The 16,649-nt window shown below is 39.2% G+C and overlaps 1 protein-coding gene across 4 annotated transcripts; it reads left to right on the forward strand.

Annotated features, from left to right (window-relative positions):
- The first annotated feature begins 839 nt into the window (after positions 1-839).
- Positions 840-16,430, forward strand: CCDC126 (coiled-coil domain containing 126). Of its 4 annotated transcripts, XM_066318796.1 has the most exons (5): positions 866-906; positions 8,659-8,738; positions 11,429-11,566; positions 12,176-12,579; positions 14,840-16,430. In XM_066318796.1, exons 4-5 carry the CDS (start codon positions 12,342-12,344, stop codon positions 15,019-15,021), a joined length of 420 nt encoding a protein of 139 aa, XP_066174893.1. In that variant the 5' UTR covers positions 866-906; positions 8,659-8,738; positions 11,429-11,566; positions 12,176-12,341; the 3' UTR covers positions 15,022-16,430. The 4 variants fall into 4 exon arrangements, with proteins under 4 accessions (XP_066174884.1, XP_066174893.1, XP_066174909.1 ...); XM_066318787.1 differs by lacking the exon at positions 8,659-8,738 and having other exon boundaries at positions 840-906; XM_066318812.1 differs by lacking the exon at positions 8,659-8,738 and having other exon boundaries at positions 885-906; positions 11,434-11,566.
- The last annotated feature ends 219 nt before the right edge of the window (positions 16,431-16,649 follow it).

Consider the following 16,649-nt stretch of genomic DNA (forward strand, 5'->3'; position numbering starts at 1 on the left):
CATCTCAGATTCGTCAGCTGACATAGCACCTGCCAAGACTTTTATCTATATACTTAGGTCTAGCCCACTAACTAATCTGATGTATCAACATCCCTTTTTCTAGAAGAGCATCGCATTTAAATGCTGATTTTTCCTGCATCTAACCTGTGCAGAATAGGAAGGTTAAAAGGCGGGGAGAAGCCAGGTGACCTCTGACACACACTGCAAGGGAGAGAGGGAAAAGCACACTGAAGGGATCGAGATAAGGTGACCACCAGGTACTTCTGAATGCTATCAGCCCTGCAGCTGCTGAACGTGCTCTTTGCTTTGCCCTTATGTTCACCTTTCGTTAACTGATACCAGCTTCCTTTAAACAGCACCTTGCAGGAAGAGCCTGGGGTGACTCTCTACCATAGTCCTGCACTCACAATTCATTTTATTTAGGCGTATATCACGGGGGCGTTTATATACACCCCAGCCACGAACAATCAGAGAATCATTAGGGTTGGAAAGGACCTCTGGAGATCCCCTAATCCAGCCCCTCCCGAGGCAGGGTCACCTGGAGCAGGTGATGTGTCCAGGCGCGTTTTGAATGTCTCCAGAGAAGGAGACTCCATGACCTCCCTGGGCGGCCTGTTCCGGTGCTCTACATACCACCCTCAAGGCAAAGAATTTCTTCCTCATGTCGAGGTGGAACTTCTTGTGCTTCAGTTCACGGCCCCTGCCCGCCGTCCTGTGGCGGGGCAGCACCAAACGCTGCGGCGCCATTCGTTCTGTCGGTACTCCCCTCACCGCGCCGCCGCAGCTCCCTCCCGCCGCTGGGGGGCGGCCGCGGCGCCGGGCGGGGGGCGGGGCTTCGGGCGCGGGCGGAAGCGGCGCGCGGACGCGGGTGCGGGCCGGGCGGAGGGAGCGCGGCAGCGAGCGCAGGTAGCGCGGGGCGGCCGGCGGGGGGCGCTGTGCGGGGCGGCCGGCGGGGGGCGCTGTGCGGGGGGCGCTGTGCGGGGCGGCCGGCGGGGGGCGCTGTGCGGGGGGCGCCCGGCAGAGCCCCAGAGCCGCGCCCTGGGCTGAGGCGGCGGGAGCGTGAAGGGTGGGGGCCTGTCCGTCCGTGCGTCCGTCCGTCCGTCCGTGTTTTCACGGGGGAAGTGCTGGGGGTGGCTGCACGCTCGGGCGGGACCGGGATGGCGCAGGGTGGCTGCAGCTCTCCCGCACACGCGGGTCCGCACCGCGCCTGAGCCGCCCGCGTTGGTCCGCCTCTCCTTCGGGAGCTGTGGGACAGGCTCGTCTTCTTCGGGCTTCCTCCCTTGCCGGCGGGTCCCGGTACCGGCGCGGCTGTCGAGGCGGTGTCGCTGCGGCCCGCCGAGGGTGAGTTGTGCGGGTCGGCGTTCCTTGGGCCGGGATCCGTGTCCCGGCGCCGTGATGCGGTGTCCTTGGGTGGGGAGGAAGCGGTGCAGCAGACGGGGCTTTTCTGCTTTCCTTCGCTGTTAGCAGCGGTCCTCCAGTATTGGGCTATGACTGCAGTGACTCTGCAAGATCGATGTCTTCTGCTCTAGGGACATAACTTCCGAAAAGGTAAAGCGTGATTAGAATGATGTGATTGAACTTACAGGAAGGAAAAAAAAATATCATATTCAGGCAAAGGCAGGATCCTTAACAATGTCGGGTTAAGTAATCTTCGGGCACTAACAGGTCTGCATAAACAAAAAAAAAAAAAAAAAAAAACACGAAACAAACGGGTAAATATTTCAGTGAAATTGGTCTCGGTCTGAATGAAGTCTGCAAGATTTGAAACATTCAGTTTTAGGAGATTATAATATATGGAATTTCCTGATAGCAAGAGTTGCAGAATAATGCTTCCTTTCTGCAATATAATAAAATTGCTTTTATTTGTAACATCTGATGATGTTTTGACTGCACTTATCTTCGATTAAGTTTATTTTGGTTAATATGTGTGACATACTATTATCTCTACCTTATTTGGGTAGCTCTGTTCATCATTCATTATTAATAAACTCTCTTTGGTTCCCTAACCTAACATGGTAGCATCCTGTAAATTCTCTTTCATGTCTCTTGTCATCTAAAAGATACTGACAACGAGAGTGGAGTGTAATTTCTGTGTCTGTGTGCCAGAAAACAAGCAGAGAGAATTTTTGTTCTGTGCTATGACATGATGAGGGGTTTCCTTAGAACACTTCAGATTGGGTTAGCTAGTTCTTTTTGGTTGCTGTTTTGGGGTTGGTTTTTTGTTGTTGTTTTGACTTCTCAGTGGGTGAAGAGGGGCCAGACAGGTGTGGTTTTTTCACAGTGAAAAGTGATCTTTGTAGGAATTGCACCTTTTCATTTTAAGAGAACCCTCAGAATATGAACATGATGTACATCCAAGTGTGCATGTAATTTGTCTTTAATTTTGTACTGTTAATTTTGGAATAAATGTAATGAATTGTTTTACTCTCATGAGACTATCAGAGAAAGATGACAATATGAAGATAATATTAGATTGTGAGTAGCATCTTGTGGTAGTGTCACAAGCAGTGTCATTGCAGTTTTAGACCAAATGTAGAAATTTTTTGTTACCTTTGTTCCTATTTTGACTGCAGATACACATGTGTATGAAGCTTATGTTGTTCTGGCCTCTTTTTGTTATTTTAGGTGTTAAAATATGTAGCTGTTTAATAGGTACTTGAGAGCTCCAGAGAATTAAACAATTATGCTGGAATTTCTTTGGTCCTTTTCCTAAAGTTTTTTGCAGTTGGAAATAAAGGTACTTCCTTTCCTCCCCTCCCCCCCCCCCCATCTTTCTTTTCAAAGCTTTTGTAGTTTCCGCCTTTAGAGATACTTTTGGCTCTTCCCTCCTTGAAGGAGGCATTGGTTTCAGCTTATCACAACTTGTGACGTATCTTGGGGATTCAATGTCACTGAGCTGCTAAAAGTAAGATATTTCCCCTGGAGTTCATGAGCACTTGTACTTTTTCCAAAAATAGTAAAGGGGACTAGTTCTTGCATCTTGCCTACACTTTAAGTAGGATAAATGCTTGCTGTCAGCTAAAATTGTCAGCTGTGTAGTCAATGTATCTGAAGACTAGTTAAGTGTCAAAAATAGCCATTTTCCAGTAGCTGTCAAAAATCTGTGAGGCTCAGTCATTCAAATGAGTCTGTTTTTCCTGGTACAAGTTTGATGCTAAAGCGTACTTTATATGCTGTTTGTTTTGGAACAACCTCTTTCACCTGTGGTTGATAATTTGTGCCGTTTTATGAGCTGGGTTTTCTCCACTGAGAATAGCATCCTCTTATAATTTTCTTCTATGGTTTACAAAAAAAACTTTACAAACTTTACAAATAATAGGTATATTAGCATTTGCCTATGTAATTGAGAAGATTAATTTTGGTTAACTCAGAATTGAATGAGTACTTTGCCCATGTGAAATAGGGCCTGAACTAGAGGCCTAGACAAGGGAATGTAAAACTTATTCCAATGAAATTGGTTTCTTCAGTAATACTAAGGAAATAGGAGGCTATCATTATATAAATAATCTAGTTAAATTTCTGGGTACCTTTTCCTTAATGATAACAATAAAGTACTTTGCAGCGCACACCACTGAGGTGTTACAGTTAATTAATGTCTGTCATAATCCATTGTTATGCTGCATTGAGCTGACAAGTCAATCTAGAAATAAGATTGTGGAAGAAAGTATATAAAAGAACTCACTTGTCTTTAATATTTCCTCCAGTGTTATTTTTCTGAAATTTTCACCTAGGTTAGCCTACTGGGAAGGAGCATGAATCCAAAGCCTCCTCCATATTGCAGTTTTGCCATAGAAATGTTTTGGTGGACAAATTCATACTCAGTTTGAATTGTACAGATTTCTTGAAAGAAAACCAGACAAGTTAAAATCTTCTTTTCTCCTCAGTGGAACAAGTCCTTTTTTCGTTGCCATTCTACGGGAATGGTGTTTGTGCTGTGCACTGTGTGTACGTGTGTGAGCAGTGGCAATCTCCCCTCCATTGCAGCTGTCACTTTGTTAGTTGTCTCCCCCTTCATCTCTTAATTCTCTTTAATGACATCTGCCTTCCTTTTAGGTCTCTTTAAAACGCTCAGTGAAAGACTCCCTCTTACCAGTAACCTACATGCATCATTCTTGTAGGCTTGGCACTCTGTAAGACTAGTCAAAATTAGCTAAACATTATCATCTCGTGAGGAAGTTTTGGAGTCTCGGGGGCTTTAGAAAGAGTGATACAAAGACAGCTGTAAAATTTCACAAGGGAGTACTATGGAGATACTTATCATAGCTTGCAATTAATAAATTGTAGCAGTGTTACAGGGAAATGAGAAGCCAAGAAAGTGCCTTGTGCTCTGTCGTAAGTGACTTATCAAGTAGCAGGGGTCCTACCGTGACCTGAATGGTGGCAATAAAGCATGAAGAGAAAATACAGAAAGTATCCCAGGGAAAATGAAGCTGAGATTTTTTTTTAAAGTACTTTTTCACTATTATTATTTTTAAGAATCTGATATAGAGATGGAGAAATGTTTTGGGGCCAAGATGGCCTTGGTGGGAGGAGGGGAAGTTCAGCAAGTGTAACATACTGTCCCTATTGATAACCTGTCCCTGTTGATACCTGCTTACTTTAATTTTCTTCACAAGCCTTGCCAAGCCATTTCCCCACTCAAAATCTTGAATCTTGGCTGACTGCCCACAGGCAAGGAACAAAGAATTTCTGTTTTTAAATGACTGGTTTATTTTAAAAGCATTCATTGGCAGTAGTAGGCAAAATAAATGGGGAAGATGTTGAAAAAAAAAAGATACTCTAAGGTACTTGAGGAGACTTCTTAGACACAATGCAAAATGAAAAATAATTATTGGTAGAAAGCATAGAACAAAACCAATTAAAATAGGAATGCATGCATTTAAATAGAAATAGCTCTCCAGTATTTCTAAAATACTGGCAAAAGGTAATACAGTGTTTGGGCTCTCAGATAATTTTATACCAGAGCCGCTGTGAGCTTGCTGTGTGGGTTTTCAAGTTGAAAGCAATATGTTTGTGCTCTCGAAGTTCACCTATCTACAAGACTAATTGGTGCTGTTCTTAGAAGCCTGTGGGAGGTAAAACCATTCCTGGTTTAAGATATGTCTGAGGTATTCCCAGCAGCTCAACAGCAGCAGCACTGTGTCTGCTTGATGAGCTGGGACTTATGTTGGCCCATATATCCTTTGGCTGGAATTGTTTGGAGCACACAAGATTTTCATCTTTCTTTGTAGAAGAATAGGTATTTTTAGTAGTTGCCAAGTTTTGCTATTCCCTTAAACCTCACGTTTCTTTCACTTGGAATATCCATTAAAGGTGTTCCCCAAATGGCAGCTAGCAATAAGGCAAAAGGATTTTTTTTTCAGTGTGCCAAGATAATTGCAAGTTTTGGGCACGTAGAAGTAGGGAATGAAGGAACACGTGCTGCAGGAGAAGGTATAAAGATAGATGTCCTGGAAAAGACACAAAAGCAGACTCCTTTGGCAGCATGCTCTGAAAATGGTACAGAACTGCTAAAACCTGCAGCCCAGCAGCCTTTGTAGTGATAGCGCAGCCTTTCTTTGTCCAGAAGTATGCCTTCTTACCTGTTCTTAAGACAGCAGCATGTTTTATAGTACTGATATTTTTACCTGAGTCTAGCAGCTGTTAGTATAAATGGTCTCTTCTATCTACTCATCTATGATGCAGTCTGAAAAGGCCCTTGAGTTTCATTAGCACATTTTGGTGGGCTCTGTTATGTCAGGCATTGCTGAGGCATTGTCAGTACAGTATCCTCTTTTCCCTCTCTGCTGTGATGTTTTTCTGTTGACCAAATTTTACAGCAGCAATAATAGGAATACTTGAAGGGCTGAGAGAAAATTTTATCAAAAGACAGCTAACTGTGATTTCACTTGTCTGGGAGCTGGCATTTGCTGTTAATGGTTGGTTCTGTATAGAATATCCTGCTCTTTTATGGTGCTGTGCAGCTGAGTGAACCTGATTAATGAACCTGGGAACCAAAGGACAGTGTTGATCTCCAACAGTCACCAGTATGGATGTGCCAGTACAGGACAGTAGTTTATTGGCATCTTCTTGAGAACCTGTGTACTCATACAAATATGAGGATTGTGATTCTTCCTTGTGCACCAGCTTTAATAAGGGCTCTGTGTAAACATTTGTTTGGGCACCTGTTTGCCAGCTTTTTCTGCCACCTGTTTGGCAGATTTTTCACCTACTGCCAAACCAACAACTATCTAAGGTTGTAAATTATCAGAACATAAACATCATTTTTGGCATTCCAGAAAGTCCCAGCATGTAAGCTTCTGGGCTTCTAGGTGCTTATTTAATTGTCTCAGTCTTTTAAAATTAACTGACTAGTGAATATGTTCTGTGCTGTTTTGGTGTGTGTCAGTCATTCTTTAGACTTCCCATTTTCATTGCTTCACAGAAATGGCTGAGAGTTTTCCAAATAACATAGAACCAGGCTGTCTACTCTCAGAATGATCAGCATGATTGGTCCCTATCAGCTGAGTGATGCTCAAAGTTTTCTGTTGAAAAATTAGGAAACAAAATACTTTGGAGGTCACAGAAGTGAATGGGCCAGAGGGTGCACTCTGTAAATAGATGCAAAAAAATGGGGAAAATAATGGAATGGAGCTTGATGCTACTGTGGATTCTTTTTTTCCTGGTGTTCTGTAATGCCAAGTGATTCTTGTCTTCCTGAAATATTTATTGGCTATTGCAATGAAGTATCACTGCATATTTACAGGCAGTTTAGTGTTTACTGATACAGTATCCTCTCTGTACTGAGGCATGTTTGTTGCCATGAATTTAATAGTAAGTTCTTGTACAGATGTAATTTTTGTGTGGTAATTTTAAATCATTAATAATTTCATAAACTTTTTGTGCTCCCACTGATATGGTAATAAATTCCAATTTTGTACTCTACAATTATTTTATAGTAATTATTAGTGCCAGGTTTTATTTGCACTGTCCTGATTTCTCTCTGCTGTCTGTTCTATCACAAGATTTTTTCCACTTAGTCTTTAATTGAATGCACACTTCTATGACTGTATATGGCTTTTTATTTTTTAAGCTGTCTTGATAAATCACTTCTTTTTATGCAGTTAATATTTGGTTGCAAAGCCAGACCTGCTCTTGAATGCACAGTGTCATGTTGTTGTTGATCGTAGTTTGAAAGTGAGGAACAGAGAAGTATTGTGGTAGTGAGTAATAGATTGAGTAAAATTCCCACTTACCGAGCCTATTTTTCTAATGTGTGAGTTCCTTAGACACCTGTCTAGGTCTCTAGAGTATCACTGTAGAACTACTACCTTAGTCTTTGAGATTCTGTCTTTCAAAATACATGACCAAGGAGGTAACTTTATTGGACTGTATGTTAACAATATTCTTTTCACTGTATTTTTCTTGGCTTTATTCTTAAAACTATTTTTAATCTTTGAATGTAATGGTTTTCTCTCAGGCTTTGGTTTTCTGCGTTCTTTGTATCTGCAAACTGCTTATTAATAACTACCAAAAATACCTGATGGACCTGCTGCTTTCTTTTTCTCTTACAAGTAATTACCGTCAACTGTCCCGTACGTTTTTTGAAACTAGAAGGTACACAAATCATCTCTGCAGGCCAGGTTTAAATTTGCCCTACAACCATTTCTAGTGGTTTAGGAAGGCTGGAGTCTCTTGGGCAGGCTAGAAAAATGGTGATGAATATGTGCCAGTCTTTCATGAGCTGATTGACTGGCAGGTGTGGCAGTGCTGTGAAGTGCAATAAGCTTTTAAGGATTTAGGTATGCCTTGTTTCCCTGATAACCTGAGGTTGTTTCAGAGCATGTGTGAGGTATTCCTTTGCATTATGGTGTTTTATTTTTGTGTTGTATGTTAATATAATCTCTTGGTATTTCTGGGAATGAGTATAGCAGAATCTGAGGAAGACGGCAACAAAATTCAAGAAGACTGTTTTCTAAGTATGGGCTAGTTCCATAGAGAAGGGTCAGTGTTCAAACTGAAGTCTGATGCTAGTTAAGTGGTGGTTTAGGGTAACCTTGTTTTATTATGGAACATATAATGCATTTTCTGTAGCTCTTTCTTTTGCCTTTGCTCCTTTTGTTTCATGCAGTCTGATGATTTTGAAATACAGGTATGTAGGATAGAGACATGATTTTATTTTGAAGTGGGTGAGTGCCTTAGTTCATTGTTTTTGTTGCCAGATGAATGTCAGTGTTGTGCCACCACTGGAAAAAGTTGTATTCACATTGGTCGGTTTTGGCAGTACTTTTCTTAAACAATCAGCAGTGGCAGTAGTGAAGAAAACCAAGCTCTTTATATGTACATGAAAGGCAAACCTAGTGTAAGATCCTCATTCAGGAATTGGTTGTAGCTCCGTGTTCTAATGTTGCTCCTGGCTTGGGCTTGTAACTTTCAGAATAATTTAAATATGCATGCTGATTTAAAGTACTTCAGAAAATTGGCACTTAAATCGGTTACTTCAGGCTACTTATTGAAAGGATTATGTGGAAGACATTCTCTTCTTCATGGATTCTTGGATTGCCATTTCACCTGCAGTCTGTTCAGGGTTTTGTTTGATTTGGGCTTGTTTTGTTGAATATTTTGCTCTGTTTTGGGTTTGCTGGTATGAGGTTTTGTTCCTTTTCTTTCCTTCCTCAGGTTTTCAAATTTCTTTCTGGTTGTACTCCTTCATCTTCATGGTTGTCTTCCTTTTGTCTCAGTCTCCATGATTAGAGATGGTAAGAATTGCAACAAGGTTTATCTCTGATGCACCCTTTTTTCTTGTTGCTCTCTGCAGTGCTTTGCCTGTGCCACAAAAGTCCCTCAGCTGTGGTTGAGAGAGTAGTATGCCAGCATTTCTATCCAGGATAAATCAGTTTGAAGAGGAAGTCTCAGCTTCCTTATTTTTCTGCTCAGGGAGGATTTCCAACTCAGCATATTGTGTGCTTTGAGAGAATGAGAGAGAATAAAATCACAAGAGGCAGTGTACCTTCTTTCATGTGTGCTGTTATGTTATGGGATACTACTCTGAATGACTGAGAACGAAGGTCCATTCTGAGTCCAAGTTTTGTTGAAGCCATAGTGTTCTTGTAGAGAAGTGCTGACCCTTCAGGGTAATAAGAGGTACAAGAATATTCCAATCTGGCCATCTTACTGTGTTATTTCCTTCCTAATATGTCTACCTGCTGCTTTGATACTCCTTTTTTCCAACTTCCAAATCATGTGGGTATAAACTTCCTTTTTTTTTTTTTTTTTTTTTTTTTTTTTTTTTTTTTTTTTTTTCCTTTTAACCCCAAGGATCTTGCTTGGATTGTCTTATGAGTCACTAGAAGTACATGAACTTCAGGGGGAAAAAGGAGACCAAATCACCAGAACTTTGAGATTACACCAGAATTCATGAAGGGGGAATGGCCTTTAAAAATTTGTAGGAAAAGTGGCAAGTGCAGATAGTTCCCTCCATTTTGGTATACCTTGCTCCCAGTTCCTTTGCCTCGTGTCAGTATGTGGGTGTTATACAATTTCCCAGCAGGTTAAGTCCTTGATTTCCATTAGTTTCAGTAGTCAGTGTGTGCACTGTGAATCAGATATACATGGCGATGGCCCAGTCTGCAATTCCTGCTGCTGCTTGGCAGGAGTTTATTCAATCTCTTCCTCTTGGCTAGACCTCTTATCCTGGCTTGTGGTCTTATTTACAGTGTGATGGCAGAGTTATTTCTACTCCAGAGGACTGTAGTGATACTGTCTAAATGCTTTGGGGGGAGATATGGCTGGAGATCTGTGGAGGGCTGAACTAAATTTAAGTTTTGCAAGAGTTATCTGTTCTTTTCTGTTTTTAATAGAAAAAGTAGAGACTTATGGGATTGGGATTTGAAACCTACGGTCTCTTCTTGAGAGACACTATTTGGTCTTCTGAGCCATCACATGAATACTATTCTCCTGGACTTCCTAAAGTTTTCCATCATATTTGATACTGTTCAGAGATTATGTAGATATATAATGATGTGGGTGCAGTTTATTCTTATAAGTCTGAATGCAGAGCCATGGATTTGGCAAAGAGCTAGGGAAGAGAAGTTTTGTTTAGTGCATATTTAGGGAATATCTGTTTCAAGAAATCTTAAACCACACAATTCCAGATATTCATGCTGTGGAATGTAAGTTTTTACTGTTTTCCCACTGATTTTATGTGCTTACGACAAATTAGTATCTTAAAACAGTTTGGAGGGGGATAAGCACATTCCTTGAACAAAGTACATCCTACTGCATTTACAGTGGGAGTTCAAATTACTGCGTATTGGCTGTCTGTCCTTGTGCACGGTCATACCCCACAGTGGAGGGTGAGCTGTTCCTCATTCACTGACTTGGGATTGCCATTAGTGCACCCACAAGTAAGAGTTTATGTACTGGCAGTGGCTGCCATGGGGCATTTTACACACAACTGGTTGTTACTTTATGGCAACTTTAGTGTCCCAGTCCTAAGGCCACCCCTGCCTTGGGTTAATCATTTCAGAAGGATTTAGTGCGTGTTGATTTTAGAGAACTTCAAAAATTTGCCACTTGAATCAGGCACGCTGGCTCCCCTGTTGAGAGGATTATCTGAAGAGTGGAGGGTAGGCGACAAGCAGGGCTCAGTGCTGGCAGTGACACTTGTGCTGGCACCAGACAGTGGGATGTTGGCATAGGGCCGATGGAACTGGTCAGGGGAGAGGATGGGAAGTGCCATGGAGGCAGAGTTAGGAAAAGTGCCATGGAGGCGGATTTAGGTTTAGATGAGAGCTCAGCAGCCCGAGAAACTCGGTAGCGATATTCTGATACAAACCAAGGCATAAGGGCCACTACAGAAATTCTGGTGAGGAATTCTATTACATACTTAATTTCAGTCTAAAAAGTGCTTGTGTCAGGTAGTATGCAGGGAAGAACTGGGAATAGTGAGGAAAAATTAGTTGTGTAAAATGAGTAGCTTTATCCAGACGATGTTAAATAATAGAAGTTCTCTTTTAAGAAAGTATTGAATGATTGGAGTAGTGTCAGAGATGGATGTAAAATATGAGGTATACATGTGGAAAGAGTCTAAAAATGTGGGATCTGTTCGAGGGGTAAAAATTAGTAAGAGAACGATGCCTGTGTAAATACATGTGCATGTACATATATGATGAATCCAGAACATCTGTTGTCACTGTCTTATAACACAAGGAGATACTGTGTGAGATTCTTAACAAGCTTTCTTTTGAAAGTATGTTGAAGTCAGTATTATGCATCCATAATAAAATGGAGAGTGATTCTATGTTTTTCCCTAACAAATGCTTGAAGTTAAGTTTTAAAATGTAGTTCTGTTTTAAAAGCATATAGCTCGAAGCCTTCAACTGCAACTACTCCAAAAGTAAATGAAAATATCTTCACTTTTTGTTTAAATTTCTCTTTTTTTCCCCAGGACAGAGATCCCCAAAGATGTGTGGCTCAAGCTGCTTCAAACTGTCTGAACATTTGTTATTTAACTGCTGAAGCTTTCCTACCATTTGCTTTCATCCTCAAGCCTTAATCTATTGAAAGATCAGAATTGGGTACTATGGTAAGACATTTTTTAAAGTTGAAGTAAAATGCAATTTGCCAATTTATTCTGGTTTTCTCTCTTTATTCAATAGTAAGACACCAAAATAAGTAAGAAACCTTAATGGTGTCCAAAGCCGGGAGAGGAAACTTTGAACTAGCTAACCAACCAAAAAACATCCTTCCATGTGTTGTCTGCTTGGGCTGTATTTCAAAGCGAAGAATAAGAATTAAGTGAATCGTTTCACAAAATCTTGTATGTCAATGTGTGTGTACAACTCATCACAGTGTTGTACAGAAATGTTATACAGGTCTCTTCTAAATGCTGCATTTTCCTTCAAATGCATTTGGGTTTAATGTTGGTTTAGATGCCAGTATTTAAAATACTTAAGGTGCTTTGTGGAAGCACAAAAGTTTTGATTTTTGGAGAATAAAAATCGGTAAAAATAGGAAGAGGAAACCCTGTAAATATCACTGAAGGTGAGAAGGAAATATGACTGAACCCCTAAGCAGATAAAAAAACTTGTTTGCTAGATGATGCAATAATACTGTATTTGGAAACTGATATTTGTTCTTGATCTCAACAACTGTAGCAGTTTTGAATAACAAAGTGGTTCTTTACAAATTTCAGGAATCAAGACCAGCTAAAACGTGAGAAGATATGCTCAAGATGATCCAGCCAGAAGATTTTTCACTTCATAGAAATATTTTTTTTGTTTAATATGTAATACAATTTGACAAAGCCAAATTCAGTTACTTTTCTTGAAATTAGGACACGCCTGTGGCCCTCATCAGCAATGTTTCTAACATTTTCAAGGAAAAATATGTCCCAGAAACTGAGTATGTTTTTACTTGTCTTCGGAATCATTTGGGGTTTGATGTTGCTACGCTACACTTTTCAGTATCCAAGACGCCAGAGCAGTGCTGAGTTGCGTGGACAGATATTAGATCTCAGTAAAAGATATGTCAAAGCACTGGCAGAAGAAAATAAAAACCTAATGAATGGTGGTGGTGGAGCCTCTATGTCAGGATATGGTAAGAGGAAAAAAGCCATAATAGTTACTTCAATATATTATTCTTCTGAAAACTGTAAAGTTATAAATTTTCTCTTTTTTTTTTTAGTAGTAAATGCTCTTCAGCAGAAAAAAAGCCTCTCTGTATTAACTGATTAGATTTAAATTTATTTAATGAAGTTGAAGATTAAGATGAGTTGCAAAATCAAGCTTTGTACACGAAATTTTTGCTTTCCAGGATTTTTTTTAGATCTCTTCAGGTACATGAATACAGTTACTTACAGAAGTAACAGTACATTTGTCTTTTTCTGAATATTCAGCTCTTGAGGAATAATCACATGCCTGATACAGGAACTAAGTTTTATATTAAGTCACTTCAACATTCCAGATTCTTCTAGTACCTCGTTGCTAACGTCCTACTTTTATTTCTGGAATTTTCTTCTGCTTTAAAAAGCAATGAAAAAGCAACATACTAGTTGAGTTTGCAGTCTGGAAACTGCAAGGCAATTATGAATTTGGCAGAATCTCCCCTTGTTTTAGAAGTAGCCATAAGAGATATGGTCCCTTGTCTTGTGAGCTGTAATACTTGGTGCATTGTATCTCTGATTTATCTGTCTTGTGAATATGTACCTAACTTGATAAATAGGTTGCCACTATTTACTGTCTTCTGAAATACTGAAAAGATAACTAAAAGTGTTTATTTAAAAAAAAATAGTATCTCAAAAGATGTATAGTAATGAACTTTGATCCCCTTCAAATTTCCTCAAATGGCTCTGCCTGTTGTAGGATGCTGTTTATAGGCATTTGGTAAGACTGCAAGCAGCAAAAATGTGTCTGAAGTCTTTTTGCTACTGCTGAGGAAGAAGGAAGCAAGTCTGTGATGACAAGATGTGCAGGAGCAACCCAAGAGGAGTAGGACAGTAAAAAGCATTTAAAGCTTTAATCCTTTCATTCTTAAAATTATTTTTAGGGCAATAAGAGACTGCCTTCTGTTTTCCTCCTTGTTTTCTTCTCCCACCTTTTTTTTTTTTTTTTTTTTTTAACATTAGGGACTTCCTTCCTTAACTGTGTAATTAAGTTTTTCTGTCATTTAAAAAAAATTCCATGTGTTCTGCAGCTTTTTGGTGCTCTGTAAGTCTTACAGTCTATTTACAAATGAGACTTATCTTGTGCAGTTTTGTCTGAAGTTTAATATACACTTAAGTCATCTCTTTATCTACCTGCTGATCATAAGAATTAAAACTTGACAATTCCTCCCTCAGATTGTTGAGCACAAAATGATACTACAGAGTATATGACCTACCCTCTGTTATTGACAGCAGACCCTGCTCTGGCTTGAACTGTTAAGCAATTTTTTTTTATTTTTCAAAGTTAATATTACTGAACAAGAACTAGTTTATTTTAGAGGAGATACTTATTTTTTTTAAATTTTATTTATTACTAATTCTTAATTTTATCTCTTTTACTCCTGTTTTTTCACTTTGATGCCTGTGAACTTTGTCTCCAATCTTTCTGTTTAGTTAAGAACTGATTAGAGGGCTGAGGGCAGAAACAGAGTTTGTAGATGTCTTCATGTGTAAGGGGAATCTTAGCACCTTGTAAAGCCTGTTAAGTTTGTTAATGTTTTTCTAATCTGAAAGAGGGTGGTGATTTGCAACAGCATAAATAGTTTTTTGTTGAAGGATGTTACTGGTTTTGTGTTCCAGAACATGAGAATGTTTTACCATCTTTTCTCTTCTTTTTCAGCCAATAAAGCTGTAAATAGATTTTTTTACCCTTGCCTTATAGCTTATATTAAGAAGCAATAAGATACGTTCTAATAACAGCTTTAATATGGGCTAAATCTTTCATTTAGGGGAAAGCTATTAACCACCTTTTTTATGCTGGAAAGTATTTAGATATATTACTTTGCATTCAAGGCTAAAAGATGGCATAGCTGAGTATTCCAATGCTGTTGTCTGGATGAAATTTGAAATAATATCTTTGAATAGCCACTTCTGATGTTCCAACTAGTGTTTTTGTTCTTACACTCCAATATTTAATTGGCTGCCTTCATAGTTCCCTGTTATGGTGGTATCTCCCTTCCCATTTCCCATAAGAAATGCTATTAAAGAAAAATCAAGCAGCTCTTTAATTCTGTTCTTCTAGACCAGTCTGCATTCCTTTCCAAAAAGTGTGGTAGGGAGGATAGCAAGTTTTAAGATGTGAGTATGTTGAAATGGCAGTTCTTTTCCACACAGAGTAAATAACAGGCTGTAATTTGTTTTCTCCACTATCTTCAGCTGATCTTAAGAGAACAATTGCTGTTCTTCTGGATGACATCTTACAACGCCTGGTGAAATTGGAAAACAAGGTCGATTACATCGTTGTGAATGGCTCAGCAACAAATACCACTAATGGAACCAACCATCAGGTGCCAGTGACTGCAAATAAACGTGTAAAGCCAGCAAGCAACATTAGATAGCAAACAGGGCCACTTTGTGTTGCTGCATCATGGATGGATAATATTTAAGATAAGCTTTTTGTTTCTGGCTAGGGCAAGGCAGTAGTTGACTCTAAAACAAGTGTAAACTATTGTATTCTACAATGTGCTTGGATCTCTGTAGGCCTAACATGTGCTTAGGTTCTCAAAGCATTATTTCATTGCCTTTGAGCAGTGCTTCTGAAGTGATCTTTGTTGTCCATAAGGATATTTTGATATGATTTGATGTAATAGGCCATTGGATAATAACAATATGTGAAAAGCAATGGGAAAGTTACAGGTAGGTTTCTAAATCTATTTATTTAAGTATGAATATAACATATCTTTTGGATAGGTGAGCAGTATTGTAGCTTATTCATTTTTTGTGATCTGCATTAAGCCAAGGTAACTGAGGAAAATGTGTTGCTAAACAGATGTTAGAAGATGTGTATACTTAAAATATTTTCTTACTTATTTACTAAAACAATATTAAATTGAGGATAGCATTGGTGGTAATATTTTAAAATTGTGACCCAAAGAATGTCTTTATTTGCACTATCTGTCAGAATAGTTAAAGAGAATTTACTGTATATTTAAGAAAATTTATTATAATAGGAAAACATTCTAGGTAGTAACACTGTCCAAGTTTATGCCAGAGATAGGGCAGTTAGACTATCAAAAGCAAATCATCATCTGTGATATCTTAGATGATTATTTCTTAAAAAGATATTTAAGTGTATGTATTTTGTAATTGCAGATAAAGTTATTTAAGTGATGGAAATAAGTTTTGGATATGTGAATACAGTTTATTTTTTTCATTGCTGGTTTTTTTTTTAACATTTTAAGGCCTTGCAATTTGTGTTTAGTGTAGCACACCATCTCTCTGAATTGCTTTCTTGATCAGAAGGAGGAGCAATGAAGGGAATCAAGGCATCTCTGCATTTAACAGAGGTGTATGTACTAAGGGTATCTAATCATGGAATATTTGAGAGCTGAAGTAATGTTTGCCTTATATCTAAGTCAGCCTTACAGCAAAGTGAATTGCATGCCATGTGGCTGCATTGTATCTCAAATGTTACTGAAATCATATTCAAGTGCCACTGAACCTGTTTTTTAAACTGTACTGAATGTTTGGGGGGGACAGAATGTTCAGGGACTTTTGCCAAAAGTGTCCTGTAAGTGAGGTTATGGGAATGAGTAAAACCGGAGGCACTGGGTGATACATCAGGCAAAATTATGTGGTTTTTTCCTTTCTTCTGTTTCCCTGCTGATGTTCTTGATGATTATAAAGCAAAATACAATTGCAATCTTAGTAGTTAGTATCCAGATGATTTTTTTTGTCACATTGTGTGTAAACATGTACTCACTTCAATGCAGAAAGAGAAAAATAAATTTTTAATTGTACTTGTAAATGTTCCTGAGTTTCTTTCTTTGTTGTTTTTTTTTTTTTTTTTGTTTGTTTGTTTTTTTGTGATTAAATGGTCTTGTCATTCCTGCTACATGCTCTCTATCAGTTCCTGGATTGGAAAATTTTACATCTTAGAGTTTTAGTAGTACCCTTTCTGGTGTTCTTTCTTCTTAGTCACTGAGTTCTTCTGCTCTTGAAATTCTAATGCCCTGAAACTTTACTC

This window comes from Sylvia atricapilla, chromosome 1 (genome assembly GCF_009819655.1).
Source record: "Sylvia atricapilla isolate bSylAtr1 chromosome 1, bSylAtr1.pri, whole genome shotgun sequence".
Taxonomy (NCBI): domain Eukaryota; kingdom Metazoa; phylum Chordata; class Aves; order Passeriformes; family Sylviidae; genus Sylvia; species Sylvia atricapilla.